Here is a 14790-nt window from a genome sequence, read left to right on the forward strand (position 1 = left end):
TGCTACCAGGTTCTTTTATGCCGTTGGCTGTCCAGGCATGCTGGTAGTTGTAGTTTTGCAACAGCTGGAGGCACCCCTGGTTGAGATACACTGACTTATACTATATACTACTATATAGTCCAACATGCTGGGAGTTGTAGTTTTGCAACAGCTGGAGGCACCCCTAGTTGGGGAAACACTGACCTATACTATATACTACTATATTGTCCAACATGCTGGGAGTTGTAGTTTTTGTTTGGGGCAGTTGCTGAGCCACAGGCTGTATCAGGGCATGCTGGGAGTTGTAGTTAGTAACAAACTGCAACTCCCAAATTTAATTTTAAAAAAGCGATCAAAAAGTCACATGAAAACAAAAATGATTCTGTTAAAAACTACAGATTGGGGCACAAAAAAAATGAGCCTCATACAGGCCCCATATAAGGAGAAATAAAAAGGTTATAGGGGTCAGAAGAGGACAAAATTTCCCCTGCAAATGTGTATCCTGTGATGTCACGCATATATAATTAATTATGCAAATTATGCATTTTTTTTTTTTTTTTTGCACGAAAGGTACCCACCCTACAGGTGGCTCCACCTGTGCCTCAAGCCTGAACAGAAGGAATATAACGGGACAATGGGACCAACATTCCAAGATAAAACCTTTAACCCCTTAAGGACACAGGGTGTATCCATACGCCCCCGTTTCCAAGTCCTTAAGGACTGCGCATTTCCGGCCCCCGCCGCTAGCTGGAGGGGAGCCGATGCTCCCCATGTCGGCGATGTCCCCCCATGTCGGCGATGGCCGCAGATCGCTGGACAATTCAGCCAGCAGGGGTGAGGTGGCACTGGTGCCACCTCACGATCGCCCTGATTCATCGGCCGGTTTCCTGGCCGACCAATCAGGGCTCCTGCTGCGGGTGTCACTCACACACCCGCTCCGCCCCTCTTCCGGAGGACGTGAGCGGGTGTGGGAAGTAGACCCCGGAAGCTTGGGACCCCGATCCCCGGCGTCCCTGTTGGGATCGGGGCCCCAGGAGCGACGGAGGCGGCGAGGGACTGACCTGTGCCCGGAGCAGCAGTTGGAGGTGAGTGACAGCCTCCTGCTGTTGCTTAGCAACAGCTCCCAGCATGCAAAAAGGGCATGCTGGGAGCTGTAGTTATGCAACAGCAGGAGGCAGACCACCACAACTCCCAGCATACCCTTATAGGCATGCTGGGACTTATAGTTTTGTAACAGCTGGAGGCACATTTTTTCTATGGAAAAGTGTACCTTCAGCTGTTGTATAACTACAACTCCCAGCTTGCACAATCAGCTAAAGTGCATGCTGGGAGTTGTAGTGGTGCATCTGCTGGTTGCATAACTACAACTCCCAGCATGCCCGTTGGCTGTCGGTGACTGCTGAGAGTTGTAGTTTTGCAACAGCTGGAGGCATACTGGTTGTGAAACACTGAGTTAAGTAGCAAACCAGTGTGTCTCCAGCTGTTGTATAAATACAATCCCCAGCCAAAGTAGTATGCCTCCAGCTGTTGCATAACTACATGTCCCAGCATGCCCTTCCACTGTCCGTACATGCTGGGGGTTGTAGCTTTTGCAACAGCTGAAGGCACACTGGTTGCAAAACACTGAGTTTGTTACCAAACTCTGTGTTTCACAACCAGTGTGCCTCCAGCGGTTGCAAAACTACAACTCCCAGCATGCACGGATAGACCGTACATGCTGGGAGTTGTAATTTTGCAACAGCTGGAGGCATTCCCCCCCAATGTGAATGTACAGGGTACACTCACATGGGCGGAGGTTTACAATAAGTATCCGGCTGCAAGTTTGAGCTGCGGCAAATTTTCTGCCGCAGCTCAAACTGCCAGCGAGAAACTACTGTGAACCCCCGCCCGTGCGACTGTACCCTAAAAACACTACACTACACTAACACACAATAAAATAAAAAGTAAAAAACACTACATATACACATACCCCTACACAGCCCCCCTCCCCTCCCCCAATAAAAATGAAAAACGTCTAGTACGCCACTGTTTCCAAAATGGAGCCTCCAGCTGTTGCAAAACATCTACTCCCAGTATTGCCAGATAGCCACTGACTGTCCAGGCATGCTGGGAGTTTTACAACAGCTGGAGGCCCCCTGTTTGGGAATCACTGGCGTAGAATACCCCTATATCCACCCCTATGCAATCCCTAATTTAGGCCTCAAATGCGCATGGCGCTCTCACTTTGGAGCCCTGTCGTATTTCAAGGCAACAGTTTAGGGTCACATATGGGGTATCTCCGTACTCGGGAGAAATTGTGTTACAAATTTTGGGGGGGATTTTCTGCTATTACCCTTTTTACATATGCAAAAGTAGTGAATCACCTGTAGGGTATTAAGGTTCACTTTACCCCTTGTTACGTTCCCTGAGGGGTCTAGTTTCCAAAATGGTATGCCATGTGGTTTTTTTTTGCTGTCCTGGCACCATGTGACTCCTTCTCTTCTTAGACCTGTAGTGCGCCAGCAAAGCACTTTTCACCCCCATATGGGGTGTTTTCTGAATCGGGAGAAATTGGGCTTCAAATTTTGGGGGGGTATTTTCTGCTATTACCCTTTTTAAAAATGTAACATTTTTGGGAAACAAAGCATTTTAGGTAAAAAAATTTTTTTTTTACATATACAAAAGTTGGGAATCACCTGTGGGGTATTAAGGTTCACTTTACCCCTTGTTATGTTCCCCAAGGGGTCTAGTTTCCAAAATGGTATGCCATAGTATACCTAAAGGTGACATGCCCCCCAAAAACCATTTGTCGCTCATTCCCTTCTGAGCCCTCTACTGCGCCCACTGAACAATTAACATAGACATATGAGGTATGTCCTTACTCGAGAGAAATTGTGTTTCAAATATAATTATACATTTTCTCCTTTTACCCCTTGCAAAAATTCAAAAATTGGGTCTACAAGAACATGCGAGTGTAAAAAATGAAGATTGTGAATTTTCTCCTTCACTTTGCTGCTATTCCTGTGAAACACCTAAAGGGTTAAAACACTTACTGAATGTCATTTTGAATACTTTGGGGGGTGTAGTTTTTATAATGGGGTCATTTATGGGGTATTTCTAATAAGAAGACCCTTCAAATCCACTTCAAACCTGAACTGGTCACTGAAAAATACAGAGTTTGAAAATTTTGTGAAAAATTGTAAAATTGCTGCTGAACTTTGAAGCCCTCTGGTGTCTTCCAAAAGTAAAAACTCTTAAATGTTATTACGCCAACATAAAAGTAGACTTATTGTATATGTGAACCAAAATTTTTTTTTATTTTGAATATCCATTTTCCTTACAAGCAGAGAGCTTCAAAGTTAGAAAAATGCAAAATTTTCTTTTTTTTGATAAAATTTTGGGATTTTTCACCAAGAAAGGATGCAAGTTACCACAAAATTTTACCACTATGTTAAAGTAGAATATGTCACGAAAAAACAATCTCGGAATCAGAATTATAACTAAAAGCATTCCAGAGTTATTAATGTTTAAAGTGACAGTGGTCAGATGTGCAAAAAATGCTCTGGTCCTTCAGGTGAAAAAGGGCTCAGTCCTTAAGGGGTTAAAGGTATACTCCGGTGGAAAACTTTTTTTTTTTTATTTTATTTTTTAATCAACTGGTGGCAGAAAGTTAAACAGATTTGCAAATGACCTCAATTAAAAAATCTTAATCCTTCCAGTACTTATTAGCCGCTGAATACTACAGAGGAAATTCTTTTCTTTTTGGAACACAGAGCTCTCTGCTGACATCACGAGCACAGTGCTCTCTGCTGACACCTCTGTCCATTTTAAGAACTGTCCAGAGCAGGAGAAAATTCCCATAGAAAACATATGCTGCTCTGGACAGTTCCTAAAATGGACAGAGATGTCAGCCGAGAGCACTGTGCTCGTGATGTCATCAGAGAGCACTGTGTTCCAAAAAGAAAATAATTTCCTCTGTACTATTCAGCCGCTAATAAGTACTGGAAGGATTAAGAATTTTTAATAGAAGTAATTTACAAATCTGTTTAACTTTCTGGTGTCAGTTGATAAAAAAGAAAAAAAAGAAAAAGGTTTTCTATCGGGGTACCCCTTTAAACCAGATATTGATGTGCATAAGGAGAAACAAAGGGTTGAAAAAGTAGAGCTACCCCCACCCTTCATATGCAAGTGTACCAATGGTATATAGTTAAAAAAAAATGGCCAGTTTTCTGGAGAAATCCATTGGGATTTATTGTCTATGGTAATGATTCCAAACCTTTTTTGGTTCAACAACGAAGTCTTGCTAAAGTCACAACATATTTTTGGTTGGATAAAGAGCCTCTGCGCCACAAAATTACCTTTCTCTGTTTGATATCTCTTCTCTTCTTCTTTCCTAATTTGTTTTATTCAATAAAAGAAGATCATGTTGGAGGTGGCTGAGCCACTGTAGGTGAAAGAGATAAAACATTTAAAATTCACATATAATCACCGTATTTTTCGCCGTATAAGACGCACTTTTTCTTCCCCAAAACTGGGGGGAAAAAGTCGGTGCGAAAAAACGGCCGGGACCCGCGGCTAATACAGGACATCACCGATCGCGGTGATGCCCTGTATTAACCCTTCAGAGGCGGCGATGATCAAAGCTGACCGCCGCGTCTGAAGGGAAAGTGACACTAACCCGGCTGTTCAGCGATTTCACCGCGGCGGTCCCGAGCAGCCCGACTGAATAGCTGGGTTAGTGCTTACAGGACACCGGGAGGGACCTTACCTGCCTCCTCGGTGTCTTCTCCGTTCAGGGATCCCCTGTATGGCCGTCGCTCTTCTTCCTCGTCGTCGCGTACGTGCGTCGGCGCGCGTAACGACGTGATGGCGGCGACGGAGAGCGAGGATACCCGGCCGGCAGCAGAGACGTTCCGGAGCGACGGGGACGCGGCAACAGCGATGGAGCGACATCCAGGGCAGCGGTGACGGGTCCGGACCGGCGGGGACACGTGAGTATTACCTCCTATGCAGTGGTCTTCAATCTGCGGACCTCCAGATGTTGCAAAACTACAACTCCCAGCATGCCCGGACAGCCAACGGCTGTCCGGGCATGCTGGGAGTTGTAGTTTAGCAACATCTGGAGGTCCACAGGTTGAAGACCACTATTGGGTTCAAAATGTTTATTTTGTTTAGATTTTGCACCTATAAATTGGGTGCGTCTTATACGCCGATGCGTCCTATAGGGCGAAAAATACGGTAGTAGAAGTATTACTGGGTTACTGCTCGCTCCTAATGCGCCGAACAAGGCCCCTCCCCCTCCCTGAAATAAAGAGGCAAGACACCAGTTTTAAAGGAAAACTGTCAGCCAGCTCACCCACACTAAACTCAATACACTGGGTTATAGTGCGGGTGAACAGGAGTCCATACACGGGTCACTTAATTTTTTAGTTTTTTTGCTGTCGAGTTGTGGTCTACTAAAGTTTCGTAATTTTGGCTTTCATTTGCGCTCTAAAGGCGGGTCTCCTGCTGGCAGCCTTGCTTTGGGTTCCGGAGGAAGGGGCCTTAGCCCTTGTTCGCATATTCATTTTCCCCGGGCGCAGCGCTCTGTCAGTTCTTACGTCATGATGACGTGAGAGCTGTGAGTCGGGAGAGTCGGGAGAGTGTAACTGCGCATGCACCGGTCCCTCGCTACACCCGGAGTACCTCTTTCTGAAGTCTCGCTACTCCCGACTTCCGGGTGTAGCGAGGGACCGGCGCATGCGCAGTTACACTGCACAGAGAGCTCTCCTGAGGCACAGCTCTCACGTCATCAGGATGTAAGAGCTGGGTAAAAACGTCAGCGCATGCGCTCTGCAGATAGCGTGCTGTGCTCGGGGAAAATGAATATGCGAACAAGGGGGCGGGCTAAGGCCCCTTCCTCCAGAACCCAAAGCAAGGCTGCCGGTGCTGGTCCCTCCTTCAGATTGCAAATGTAAGCCAAAATTCCGCAACTTTAGACAATTTGGTGGCAAGAAAAAATAAAGAAGTAAGTGACCGTGTATGGACTCCTGTTCATCCGCAATATCACCCAGTGTATTGGGTTTAGTGTGGGTGAACTGGCTGACAGTTCTCCTTTAAGTGGGTAAGGGTCGGCCACAGTATTTATTTTAAATTAGCAAATCAAAACAGCCCATAAACCCCATCCCCAGGAAAATCTAACAGGAAGAAGAGGTAGGAGAATATCAAAAGGGGAGGGGCCTGCCTTAAAGGAGAACCCTCGCCCTGGCCAACCAGTCAGAGGGCAGACTTGCAAGGCATTGCCTTACAAGTCTGCCCACTGACTGGTGAGGCGGGGTGAGGGTTCTCCTTTAAGGCAGGCCCCTCCCCTTTTGCACAATACTTGCTTTTTGATTACATCGAGAGCTGAAAACCCAGCTTTTCACAAATACACTGCTCAAAAAAATAAAGGGAACACTAAGATAACCCATCCTAGATCTGAATGAATGAACTAATCGTATGAAATACTTTTGTCTTTACATATTTGAATGCGCTGACAACAAAATCACACAAAAATTATCAATGGAAATCAGATGTATCAACCCATGGAGGTCTGGATATGGAGTCACACTCAAAATCACAGAGGAAAACCCCACTACAGGCTGATCCAACTTTATGTAATGTCCTTAATACAAGTCCCAATGAGGCTCAGTAGTGTGTGTGGCCTCCACGTGCCCGTATGACCTCCCTACAACGCCTGGGCATGCTCCTGATGAGGGGGAGGATGGTCTCCTGAGGGATGTCCTCCCAGACCTGGACTAAAGCATCTGCCAACTCCTGGACAGTCTGTGGTGGATGGAGCAAGACGTCCCAGATGTGCTCAATCGGATTCAGGGGAACGGGCGGCCAGTCCATAGCATCAATGCCTTCCTCTTGTAGGAACTGCTGACACACTCCAGCCACATGAGGTCTAGCATTGTCTTGTATTAGGAGGAACCCAGGGCCAACCGCACCAGCATATGGTCTCACAAGGGGTCTGAGGATCTCATCTCAGTACCTAATGGCAGTCAGGCTACCTCTGGCAAGCACATGGAGGGCTGTGCGGCCCCCCAAAGAAATGCCACCCCACACCAGTACTGACCCACCGCCAAACCGGTCATGGTGGAGGATGTTGCAGGCAGCAGAACGTTCTCCACGGCATCTGCAAACTCTGTCACATGTGCTCATTGTGAACCTGCTTTCATCTGTGAAGAGCACAGGGCGCCAGTGGCAAATTTGCCAATCTTGGTGTTCTCTGGCAAATGCCAAATGTCCTGCACGGTGTTGGCCTGTAAGCACAACCCCCACCTGTGGACGTCGGGCCCTCATACCACCCTCCCTCATGGAGTCTGTTTCTGACCGATTGAGTGGACACATGCACATTTGTGGCCTGCTGGAGGTCATTTTGCAGGGCTCTGGCAGTGCTCCTCCTTGCACAATTGCGGAGGTAGCGGTCCTGCTGCTGGGTTGTTGCCCTCCTACGGCCTCCTCCACGTCTCCTGATGTACTGGCCTGTCTCCTGGTAGCGCCTCCATGCTCTGGACACTACGCTGACAGACACAGCAAACCTTCTTGCCACAGCTCGCATTGATGCCATCCTGGATGAGCTGCACTACCTGAGCCACTTGTGTGGGTTGTAGACTCCGTCTCATGCTACCACTAGAGTGAAAGCACCGCCAGCATTCAAAAGTGACCAAAATATCAGCCAGGAAGCATAGGAAATGAGAAGTGGTCTGTGGTCACCACCTGCACAACCACCCCTTTACTGGGGGTGTCTTGCTAATTGCCTATAATTTCCACCTGTTGTCTGTTCCATGTGAAATTGATTGTCAATCAGTGTTCTTCCTGAGTGGTCAGTGGGATCTCACACAAGTGTCAGTGACTTGGAGTTACATTGTGTTGTTTAAGTGTGTATATACACACATATACACACACCTCCCTGGAGTACCCCTTTAATTATTTCAGCGAAGTACGGAACTTGAATTTCCACTGCAAAATTTTCCGCCAAATAAATTTTTAAGTATGTACAGTGCAGAAGAATCTTTTTGTAAACAATGGGAGGCTGCTGCACCAAAATTTCTAAACTGAATTTTTTTTGCCGGGTTCCACTCGGAAATCCTGCCATGTAAATAGGCCCATAGTGTTGAAGGTGTGGTACATAGGGTTGGTCATGTCATTGAGCACAGATGACACTGTATAGCTCTTATGTGCTATTATGATGTCACCGCTGAAATTAGAACTTTCCTTCACTTTTAAAGGGGTACTCCGCTGCTCAGCATTTGGAGCAAACTGTTCTGAACCCTGGAGCCGGTGCGCCCTCCCATAGACTTGCATTGAGGGGGTGGGGCGTGACATCATGAGGAGGTGGGGCTATGACATCACAAGCTCCCGGCGCCGGCTTCAGTGATCGGAACAGTTTATTCCAAACACTGAGCAGCGGAGCACCCCTTTAAGTCATGGTAACCATAAAGGGGTACTCCGCCCCTAGACATCTTATCCCCTATCCAAAGGATAGAGGATAAGATGTCTGATAGTGGGGGTCCCACTGCTGCGATTTCGGCTACGGCACCCTGAACTTCACTCCGTGCCGGATGACTGGTGCTGCGGGGCGGAGGCCCGTGACATCCGGGTCACACCCCGCTCATGGCATCATGGCCACGCCCACTCAATGCAAGTCTATGCTGGTCCATAGACTTGCATTCAGGGGGCGGGGCCAGGACGTCACGAGCCTCTGGTGCTTCACCCGATGCTTTAAATGAATGCCGGGTGCAGCAGGGAGACCGCGGGGGTCCCCAGCAGTGGGACCCCCTGCGATCAGACATCTTATCCCCTATCTAGAGATGAGCGAACTTACAGTAAATTTGATTCGTCACGAACTTCTCGGCTCGGCAGTTGATAACTTTTCCTGCATAAATTAGTTCAGCTTTCAGGTGCTCCGGTGGGCTGGAAAAGGTGGATACATTCCTAGCAAAGAGTCTCCTAGGACTGTATCCACCTTTTCCAGCTCACCGGAGCACCTGAAAGCTGAACTAATTTACGCAGGAAAAGTCATCAACTGCCGAGCCGAGAAGTTCGTGACGAATCGAATTTACAGTAAGTTCGCTCATCTCTACCCCTATCCTTTGGATAGGGGATAAGATGTCTAGGGGCAGAGTACCCCTTTAAGGGAATATAATAAACTTTTATACATTATATAGACATGTATATGAGATCTAACAAAAATAAGCAAAAAAAATTGGAATTTTTTTTCCTCCAAATTTCAGCATTTTAAATGCAAACAATTTTAATTTAGGTTCATCTTAAAGTGCAAGACATGAGAAAAAAATTCATAAAAATCATGTGGATGTGCAAAACAATTACATCGTCATTAGCTAAAATATTCACACATAGATTTTTAAAATCTACAAGGGGTATTCTCAGCTCAAGATGTTATTCATCACCCATATGATAGGAGACAAAAAGTTTAGTGCTTAAAAAATGTTTGACAGAATGTAGTGCAGGCAGAGCACGCACAATGCACACCAATCCTGGGACAATTTTGGTGGTCCCAATGGTCGTACACCCACCTATCAGCTTGTTATCCCCTATTTGATGGAAACAATATAACCACTGTTTTATTAAGGCTTTCAGTGGGCGGAGACCCTAATTGCAGGTAAAATTTGCCAGCTAATGGCAGTGCCCATGCGATCAGGGCCCACATGATTACATAGGCTTGCCCCGTGTGTGAATTCTTTGATGGTTCACAAAAGAAGATTTATTATTAAAACATTTCCCACATTCAAGACATGAAAACTGAGGCTTTCCCTCAGTGTGAGTTCTCAGATGATGAGTATAACCTGATTTACGGGTAAAACATTTACCACATTCTGAACATGAAAACGGCTTCTCTCCTGTGTGACTTCTTAGATGTTCCCTGAGAATTGATTTTTGGCTAAAACATTTCCCACAATCTGAACATGAAAATGGCTTCTCCCCTGTGTGGATTCTTAGATGTTTCATAAGAATTGATTTCTGGCTAAAACATTTCCCACACTCTGAGCATGAATATGGCTTCTCTCCTGTGTGGATTCTTAAATGCCTCATTAGTTTAGATTTTTGGCTAAAACTTTTCTCACATTCTAAACATGGAAACGGCCTCTCCCCTGTGTGACTTCTTTGATGCTTCACAAGATTTGATTTCTGGCTAAAACTTTTACCACATTCGGAACATGAAAATGGCTTCTCTCCCGTGTGAATTCTTAGGTGTTTCATAAAACTAGATTTCTTACTAAAACATTTCCCACATTCGGCACAAGAAAATGGCAGCATCCCTGAGTGACTTCTTAAATGTTCCCTAAGGCCTGATTTCTGAGTGAAATTCTTCCCACATTCATGACATAAAAATGGCTTCTCCTCCGTGTGAGTTCTCTTATGCCGAACAAGACCCAATTTAGTGCCCAAACGTTTACCACATTCAGGACATGAAAACGGCTTCTCTCCACTATGACGACTCAGATGTTCCACAAGATTTGCTTTTAGCCTAAAACATTTCCCACATTCGGAACATGAAAGCGGCTCTTTTTTCTTTTTATAATATTTCCCAAATATGTTCCCCCTACTAAAGCCAGGTCTTTGTTTGGCAATCAGTGATCGATTAGATGAAGTTTTCTGGTGACCAGTAGCTAGATCGCTGTTGTGGAGGTCAAAGGTTACATTAGGAGTTATAGAATTTGCTTGTGCGGAATGGTTATCCTCATAATGGGGAGATGAAAGGAGATGTCCACGGGAGCCACTCATCCAGTCTTCACCTGGAAAAAGAAACATTGGTTTTATTCCTGATTAAATGGATTTGAAAACACCCTGGATAATGTACAGTTTCAGTAAGACTCGGTTCACACTACGTTTTAAGCAGTACGGGACCGTATACGGCTGGGGGGAGCGAAAACCGGGCGTTCCCGTATCCCAGCCGCATCCGTCCCGTATGTAATGCATTTCAATGAGCCGACCGGAGTCAAACGCTGACTCATTTTTGCCCTGTATGCGGCTCTCTAAACAGACCTAAAACCGTGGTAGATCACGGTTTTAGGTCCGGTGGGAAAACCGCATACAGGGCAAAATTGAGCCGATTTGCAGAATTTTCCGAAAAAAATTTGTTTCGGTCCGAGTTTATTCGTGGCGAATCTCTATTAAAAACGGCTATTTATGAAAAAAATTAATAATAATTATAATAATTAATTATTATTCATAATAAAAAATAATACAAATAAATTATTGTTGTAAATATTAATAATAAAATTATAACGGAAAATAATACATAAAAAATAAGTAAATAATGGAAATCATGGTTGAAAGCAAATATGGTCCAGACATATGAAAAGTTTAGCTGGAGGCGAAGGTACGTGGCAGCCGCTTCACTAATTCACTCCATAGACCAGTGTTTCCCAACCAGGGTGCCTCCAGCTGTTGCTAAACTTTAGTTTAGCAACAGTTGGAGGCACCCTGGTTGGAAAACACTGCCATAGACTAATGCAGTAAATGAAGCGCGTAGTTTGCGGACACCCTTCTCGCCAATTGCACATATTGTACTGTGTGTCCCATGAGGCACAATGTAATACCAGTATCAGCATTCTAAATGTGGCTGCTACCCCCTGCACCATTAGATTCTCACCTTGATTATCTCCTTAATCCTCCCTGTGCCACTTTATCACCCCTTGTGCCATTTCATCCCCCCCCCCTCTGTCACACCAGGTTATTTCATTATACCCCCCCCCCTTGATCTACTCCTCTGCCATTTAATTTCCCCTATTGTTTACCCCCTGTGCCACTTCATTACCCCTTCATCATCCCCTGTGCTACTTTACCCCTCCCCCCTTGTGCCCCCATGTAACTTCTACCCCCTTATACCACTTTATTTACCCCCTATGCCACTACCCCCTTCACTTGAGTCACCTCCTCATCCCTTATCCCCACCCCGGTGCCACTATATTACTCCTTTATCACCCCATGTGCTACTTTATCACCCCCCCCCCCCCCTCTTATCCCATTCTCTCGCTTACGCAACTCCCCCCCCCCTTGAGCCACTTCCTTCTCCCCCCTTGAGCCGTTTCAAAATGACAGTCAAACAAGTTTTATAAGAGGCTCTCACCATTCACTGACAGGGACTCAGGGTTTTCAGGTTCACTTATTGTTCCACCATCACTTTCCTGTAAGGATTCGATATTTAGGACAAATATTTCACCCTAAAAGAAGAATAATCTTACACATCAGCAGAGAAATTTCTGTAATTTTTCTGCATAAAATTATGTTGTTTCCCCTTTAAGGGTAACATGAAGCTTATATACAATTTTATATAAACAAAAACAAACAAAAAAACAGAAACCATTAGTTTCCAGGAGCGTCCACAGGCCCCAAAAAGAAGAGAATATAGAGCGTATACTGTATACTCCACTGCTGGAGAAGAGGATATAGAGCGTATACTGTATACTCCACTGCTGGAGAAGAGGATATAGAGCGTATACTGTATATTCCACTGCTGGAGAAGAGGATATAGAGTGTATACTGTATACTCCACTGCTGGAGAAGAGGATATAGAGTGTATACTGTATACTCCACTGCTGGAGAAGAGGATATAGAGTGTATACTGTATACCCCACTGCTGGAGAAGAGGATATAGAGTGTATACTGTATACTCCACTGCTGGAGAAGAGGATATAGAGCGTATACTGTATACTCCACTGCTGGAGAAGAGGATATAGAGCGTATACTATATACTCCACTGCTGGAGAAGAGGATATAGGGTGTATACTGTATACTCCACTGCTGGAGAAGAGGATATAGAGCGTATACTGTATACTCCACTGCTGGAGAAGAGGATATAGAGCGTATACTGTATACTCCACTGCTGGAGAAGAGGATATAGAGCGTATACTGTATACTCCACTGCTGGAGAAGAGGATATAGAGCGTATACTGTATACTCCACTGCTGGAGAAGAGGATATAGAGTGTATACTGTATACTCCACTGCTGGAGAAGAGGATATAGAGCGTATACCGAATACTCCACTTCTGGAGAAGAGGATATAGAGTGTATACTGTATACTCCACTGCTGGAGAAGAGGATATATAGAGTGTATACTGTATACTCCACTTCTGGAGAAGAGGATATAGAGCGTATACCGAATACTCCACTTCTGGAGAAGAGGATATAGAGTGTATACTGTATACTCCACTGCTGGAGAAGAGGATATAGAGCGTATACCGAATACTCCACTTCTGGAGAAGAGGATATAGAGCGTATACTGTATACCCCACTGCTGGAGAAGAGGATATATAGAGTGTATACTGTATACTCCACTGCTGGAGAAGAGGATATAGAGTGTATACTGTATACTCCACTGCTGGAGAAGAGGATATAGAGTGTATACTGTATACTCCACTGCTGGAGAAGAGGATATAGACTGTATACTGTATACTCCACTGCTGGAGAAGAGGATATAGAGCGTATACTGTATACTCCACTGCTGGAGAAGAGGATATAGAGCGTATACTGTATACTCCACTGCTGGAGAAGAGGATATAGAGCGTATACTGTATATTCCACTGCTGGAGAAGAGGATATAGAGCGTATACTGTATATTCCACTGCTGGAGAAGAGGATATAGAGCGTATACTGTATACTCCACTGCTGGAGAAGAGGATATAGAGTGTATACTGTATACTCCACTGCTGGAGAAGAGGATATAGAGTGTATACTGTATACTCCACTGCTGGAGAAGAGGATATAGAGCGTATACTGTATACCCCACTGCTGGAGAAGAGGATATATAGAGTGTATACTGTATACTCCACTGCTGGAGAAGAGGATATAGAGTGTATACTGTATACTCCACTGCTGGAGAAGAGGATATAGAGTGTATACTGTATACTCCACTGCTGGAGAAGAGGATATAGACTGTATACTGTATACTCCACTGCTGGAGAAGAGGATATAGAGCGTATACTGTATACCCCACTGCTGGAGAAGAGGATATAGAGTGTATACTGTATACTCCACTGCTGGAGAAGAGGATATAGACTGTATACTGTATACTCCACTGCTGGAGAAGAGGATATAGACTGTATACTGTATACTCCACTGCTGGAGAAGAGGATATAGAGCGTATACTGTATACCCCACTGCTGGAGAAGAGGATATAGAGTGTATACTGTATACTCCACTGCTGGAGAAGAGGATATAGAGCGTATACTGTATACTCCACTGCTGGAGAAGAGGATATAGAGCGTATACTGTATACTCCACTGCTGGAGAAGAGGATATAGAGCGTATACTGTATACTCCACTGCTGGAGAAGAGGATATAGAGCGTATACTGTATACTCCACTGCTGGAGAAGAGGATATAGAGCGTATACTGTATACCCCACTGCTGGAGAAGAGGATATAGAGTGTATACTGTATACTCCACTGCTGGAGAAGAGGATATAGACTGTATACTGTATACTCCACTGCTGGAGAAGAGGATATAGAGCGTATACTGTATACTCCACTGCTGGAGAAGAGGATATAGAGCGTATACTGTATACTCCACTGCTGGAGAAGAGGATATAGAGCGTATACTGTATATTCCACTGCTGGAGAAGAGGATATAGAGCGTATACTGTATACTCCACTGCTGGAGAAGAGGATATAGAGCGTATACTGTATACTCCACTGCTGGAGAAGAGGATATAGAGCGTATACTGTATACTCCACTGCTGGAGAAGAGGATATAGAGCGTATACTGTATACTCCACTGCTGGAGAAGAGGATATAGAGTGTATACTGTATACTCCACTGCTGGAGAAGAGGATATAGAGCG

General features: G+C 45.1%; 1 protein-coding gene across 8 annotated transcripts in view; it reads right to left on the reverse strand.

Annotated features, from left to right (window-relative positions):
- Positions 1–9213: 9213 nt before the first annotated feature.
- Positions 9214–14790, reverse strand: part of LOC130363173 (zinc finger protein OZF-like) — a 29759-nt gene continuing 24182 nt past the window's right edge. For 7 of the 8 annotated variants that reach the window (XM_056568605.1, XM_056568604.1, XM_056568603.1 and 4 more), the window contains 2 exons: positions 12080–12173; positions 9214–10742 (listed from right to left, as the gene is read on the reverse strand). In XM_056568605.1, coding sequence (XP_056424580.1) covers positions 9658–10742; positions 12080–12173 — 1179 coding nt within the window. In that variant the 3' untranslated portion in view covers positions 9214–9657. The remainder of the gene's footprint in view (positions 10743–12079; positions 12174–14790) is intronic. The other variant, XM_056568609.1, reaches the window with a different exon arrangement.

Source organism: Hyla sarda, chromosome 3 (genome assembly GCF_029499605.1).
Source record: "Hyla sarda isolate aHylSar1 chromosome 3, aHylSar1.hap1, whole genome shotgun sequence".
NCBI classification, from domain to species: domain Eukaryota; kingdom Metazoa; phylum Chordata; class Amphibia; order Anura; family Hylidae; genus Hyla; species Hyla sarda.